At 43.3% G+C, this 5,283-nt stretch overlaps 1 protein-coding gene across 1 annotated transcript in view; it reads left to right on the plus strand.

The window, feature by feature from the left end:
- Window positions 1-910: 910 nt before the first annotated feature.
- The window catches only part of Mns1 (meiosis specific nuclear structural 1), a 23,231-nt gene continuing 18,858 nt past the window's right edge, over window positions 911-5,283 (plus strand). Inside the window, exons 1-2 of the mRNA XM_028771359.1 lie at window positions 911-1,058; window positions 1,645-1,866. Coding sequence (XP_028627192.1) covers window positions 1,056-1,058; window positions 1,645-1,866 — 225 coding nt within the window. The 5' untranslated portion in view covers window positions 911-1,055. The remainder of the gene's footprint in view (window positions 1,059-1,644; window positions 1,867-5,283) is intronic.

Consider the following 5,283-nt stretch of genomic DNA (forward strand, 5'->3'; position numbering starts at 1 on the left):
GAAACCAAAAAACAAAACAAAACAAAACAAAAACCAACCAAACAAACAAAAAACAAGAATGTTTGCATTGTATGTGACCCATAGTCAGTTTCATATGTGATATAATACCCAATGTTTTTTTCTTTTTAATTGAAAAAACTTTTCACTTATTATAGCCTATCTTGTTTGTCAAACTTGATACACCTGGGAAAAGGGAATCTCCGTTGAAGAATTCCTCCATCAGATTGGCCTGTAGGACTTTTTATTATTATTATTGTTAATTGATAAAGGGGGGCCTAGACCACAGTGGGTGGTGTCATCCCTCAGCAGGTGGGCCAGCCTGCTAGAAAGGTCGGCCCTCAGAGAACACTGGGATTGCAGGTGGCAACTGTTCTGTTTTTACATGTTCTCTGCATTCTCACACTGGTATCTTGGGGTTTCTCAAAAATCACCAAGTGTTTTCAGTAGCTCCGCTAGCGATCCAGTGGCTTCTGTTCTAGGTAAGTAAACAGGTCTCGTCCGTGTCTCTGAATTCTCAAAATATATTATCTCTAAAATAGTGTATCAGGGCTGGAGCAATGAATGGCTCAGGGAGGAGCCTGCTGCTCTTCCGGAGGGCCTGAGTTCAGGGTCCAGCACCCACGTTGGGCAACTTGCTACCACCTGAAGATGCTCGAGGGAGCACGCTCCCTCAGTCCACTGCAGTGACAAGTCCAAGCTTGTTGGGGGTCCCTTGGGGCTTCAGCTGGGCTCCAGATCGCAGAAATAAGTTCCCTTGGGGTGTAAACGGCTCTCGCTAGGACGTAGCGTCCGAACTTCTTGGTTTTGGTTTGGTCCTATAGAAGGAGCGCTCCTGCCTGGCAACGAAGACTCTCCGGGCTGATTGGATATTGTGCTAGCCAATGGGAGGCTGCGTCCCGCTTGGGCGGGCGGTGCATTTTGGCGGTTGCCGGGACACAGCATAAACTTAACCCAGCGTGTAGAGGCTTCCGCCGTGGCTGCTGGTTGGGAAGCCGCGTTTGCAACAGAGGCAGAGACTCACCTTGCCGGGAGGTGGAGGTTTAAAGCCAGCCGGGATGGTGAGCAGCTCGGAGGCCGGGGGAGGGGTCGGTCAGGGACCTTCAAACTGCATGTTTGTTTATTTGCAGTCTAGAGCTCTCTACCTCTGCAATATAATTTAAAGAGCGTAATCTGAGAGGTCAGTGAAAAACTTTGATTTGCTTTCTAGAAGGTTCTGGGTTTTCTGAGGAACGCTCCAGGCAGGCATTTCTGCATCTTTCCAACCCTCTCACCGAAATAGATACATCTTTAAATCTGCTCTGTTGTGGGTGGGGGAAGAACCAGCTCTCTGGTGGAGATGAAGCGGGAGTTGAAGAGCGTCCCTTTTGCCCTCACTGATGCTGTTGAATTTTAATTTAACTTTTCCTGCTTCCACTACAAAATAGGGAATATTAGTAGTACTCACTTAATCAGTACGCCGTCGTGTTTACTTTATCACATGTAAATTTTAATTATTATATCCTGAATTCAGGATGGGTGGCAAAGACCCTTCAGACTGTTGCCTATTTTTTACATTGTTTATTTTAGGGATTTTCAGCAGTATCTTCTGAAAAAAGAGATCGTGGAATATTGAATTATGTGTATTTCCCTTTCCCCACACTGTAGGCGACCAAAAAGAGAGCTTTGAGCTTTAGTGAAAAGCATCAGAAGTTAGTAGATGAGAACTTTCGCAAATCATTGCACGTACAAGTCTTGAATAAGTTAGAGAGGCAAGCCAAGAACCAAGTCGTGGAAAATGAAAACGATCAGAAGGTTGAACGCCAGAGATTCCTCAGAGTGCTACAGAATGAGCAGTTTGAGCTGGACATGGAAGAAGCCATCCAAAAAGTAAGTTTCAGTGTTCCTTGTATAGCTTTCTTCATTTGGAAAATTTGAAAGATGACTGCCAGCTTTGCCTGGAACTGAGAAAATACAGAGAGCTGGGAACTGACTGACTCTTTGGAGTATTGGTTATGTTAGCTGAAGAACTTGGGGTCACCTGCTTGATTTGTATGCTTTATCTCTCTCATCACCTGGGATTGCTTTAAGCGAGCACATTTGAAGACTTTAGTCATTTGGCAAGAATAAGCATTCTTGTTTTTAAGCATAAACATGAAATCCATAATTGTTTTTTAAATATATTTTTATTAGGTGTTTTATTTACATTTCATGTTATCCCCTTACCCCATTCCTCTCCCCCCACCCTGCCCAGGAACCCCCTATCCCCTCACCCCTCTTCCTGCTTCTCTGTGGATGTGGTGCCCCTACCTACCCCCCCCACTTCCACCGCCCCACCCTCAAATTCCCACCCACTGGGGTGCCCAGCCTTCATGAGAACAAGGATCTCTTCTCCCACCTATGCCCGACAGGACCCTCCACTCTTACATATACAGCTGGAGTCATGGTTCCCTCCCTAAGTGCTCCCAGGCTGGTGGTTTAGACCCTGGGAACTCTGGTTGGTTGGTATTGTTGCTCTCCTCATGGGGCTGAAAACCCTTTCAGCTCCTTCAGTCTTCATTCTAACTCCTCCATTGGGAACCTCATGGTCAGTTCAATGGTTAGCTGTGAGCATCTGCCTCTGAATATGTCAGACTCTTGCAGACCTCTAAGGAGACATCTATATCAGGCTCCTGTCAGCATGCACTTCCTGCCATCCACATCAACATCTACCTTTGGTGACTGCACATGGGATGGATACCCAGGTGGAATGGTCTCTAGACGCCCCCTCCTTCAGTTTCTGTCCCTCACTTTGTCTCCATATTTGCTCCCTTGAGTATTTTATTATTCTTTCTAAGAAGGACCGAATCACCCCCACTTGGTCTTCCTTCTTCATGAGCTTCATGTGGCCTGTGAGTTGCATCTTGGGTATTTCAAGGTTCTGGGCTAATATCCAAAAATCAGTGAGTGAATACCATATGTGTTCTTTTGTGATTGGCTTACCTCACTCAGAATGATATTTTCTAGTTCCATCCATTTACCTAAGAATTTCTCGAATTCATTGTTTTTTTTTTTTTTTGGTTTTTCGAGACAGGGTTTCTCTGTATAGCCCTGGCTGTCCTGGAACTCACTCTGTAGACCAGGCTGGCCTCGAACTCAGAAATCCGCCTGCCTCTGCCTCCCAAGTGCTGGGATTAAAGGCGTGCGCCACCACCGCCCGGCTGAATTCATTGTTTTTAATAGCTGAGTAATACTCCATTGTGTAAATGTACCATATTTTTTTTATCCATTCCTCAGTTGAAGGACATCTGGGTTCTTTCCAGCTTCTGGCTATTATAAATAAGGCTGCTATGAACATAGTTGAGCATATGTCCTTGTTATATGTTCAAGCATCTTCTGGGTATATGCCTAGGTGTGGTATAGCTGGATCCTCAGGTAATGCTATGTCCAATTTTCTGAGGAACCGCCAGACTGATCTCCAAAGTGGTTGCACCATCTTGCAGTCCCACCAACAATGGAGGAGTGTTCCTCTTTCTCCACACCCTCGCCAGCATCTACTATCACCTGAGTTTTTGATCTTAGCCATTCTGACTGGTGTAAGATAGAATCTCAGGGTTGTTTTGATTTGCATTTCCCTGATGACTAAGGATGCTGAACATTTCTTTAGGTGCTTCTCAGCCATTTGAGTTTCCTCAGTTGAAAATTCTTTGTTAAGCTCTATACCCCATTTTTTCCATAATTGTTAATGTCACAGTTTTGTTTATGTGAGTACAACCGTGTTAGCTTCTGTAAGTTTCTAATAAAAAATTTAAGAATTTCTTTTTTTTTTCTAAAAGTTCATGACGTTAAACACAGACATTATTAAGTGGTAGAAGGTGAACATATGTGTGAGGTATACATTTACTCATATTTCTAATTTTTGAAGAATTCAGTCAGGTATTGAATGTATCCTGATATGCTGGCTAGTCTAGATATTTTTAATTATTAATTATATATATTTATAATATATTAATTTTATATATATTTAATAATTAATTTCTAAATATTTTTAGGAGATTGTATTAGAAAAGAGGAAACAGACAGGAAGTGAGACAGGTGAATTTTCCTAAGTGTGAAAAGAACGTCCCCTATTTTGTTGTGTTTTGAGCACCATGCAGTATGTCCAGTATTTTGAGGGTGGATCTGGAAATAGCAAAAGAAAGACTTAAAGGTATCAGCTTCCTTCTGTCCTAAGTTCCAGTAGTATAGACCTGATCCTTTAACTCTGAGCAGACAAATCCTGGCCTTGTGTCTTTTTATTCTTATTCTGTCTTTAAGGAAACTCCCATACACCCTAGTTCCATCTGGCAACCATGGTGCTTATCTGATGGAGCAGGGATGTTTTCTTTCCAGTGTTGTTCTGACGTCATCTTCTCATGGTAGATGGCTTTAAGCAAAAGTCTGTAGTATGTCGAAATCTGCCCTTAAGGTTGGCTTCTTTTAATCAGGACCAGGTAAGGTTCATATGGTGAATATAGTTTTATGGCCAAGGCTCTGTTAATATGAACTTTATTTATCCGTTGTTAAACTTCATGTGTTTAACCTAATGGAGATATCAGACCTGTTGTCTTCTAGCCAGGTGGACGTTTTGTGTCTGTCTGCTTGGTTTCTTTGGTGTATGCTTTTATCTTTTCCATGTTCTGGAGAGGCACTTAGCCAGGAAATCAGGATTATGTTGCAATTCAGCTGATTCTGGGGAAGAAAATAGTGACTTTTTAATGAACTTGTTTCTGCATGTGTTGGGGTTATTTTAAAGTTTTGTCCTCTTTGATTTTTTATTTCCCTTTAAAGCTATGTCTTCATGGGGATGGAGCAATGCCGCATCAGTTAATAGCACCTGTCTCTCCTTCAGATGACCCAGGTTCAGTTCTCAGCACCATGGGGCAGCTCATAACTGTCTCTAACTTCCATTCCAGGGGTTACCACACCCTTTTCTGGTCTCTGTGGGCACTAGGCACACACGTGGTGCATATACACAAATGCAAGAATAACACCGATACACACAAAATAAGTAATTTTTTTAAATCATGAAATATCTGTATGAGATCAGCTCTTTATACATGTGTAATTACACTTCTTTCCTGTCAGCGCTGGGGATTGAACCCAGGACTGCATACATGCAAGGGAGGCACTCTACCACGGAGCCACAGTCCCAGCCTCTATGATTTACTTTCTTAAGAAAAACTCAGTTTCTCCCTCTCTCTCTCCCTCTCCTCCTCTCTCCTCCTCTCCCCTCTCCCCTCTCCCCTCTCCTCCCCCTCCCCTCTCCTCCCCTCTCCTCCCCTCTCC

The sequence above is a fragment of the Grammomys surdaster genome, unplaced genomic scaffold (assembly GCF_004785775.1).
Source record: "Grammomys surdaster isolate TR1022 unplaced genomic scaffold, NIH_TR_1.0 206, whole genome shotgun sequence".
In the NCBI taxonomy this organism is placed as follows: Eukaryota; Metazoa; Chordata; class Mammalia; order Rodentia; family Muridae; genus Grammomys; species Grammomys surdaster.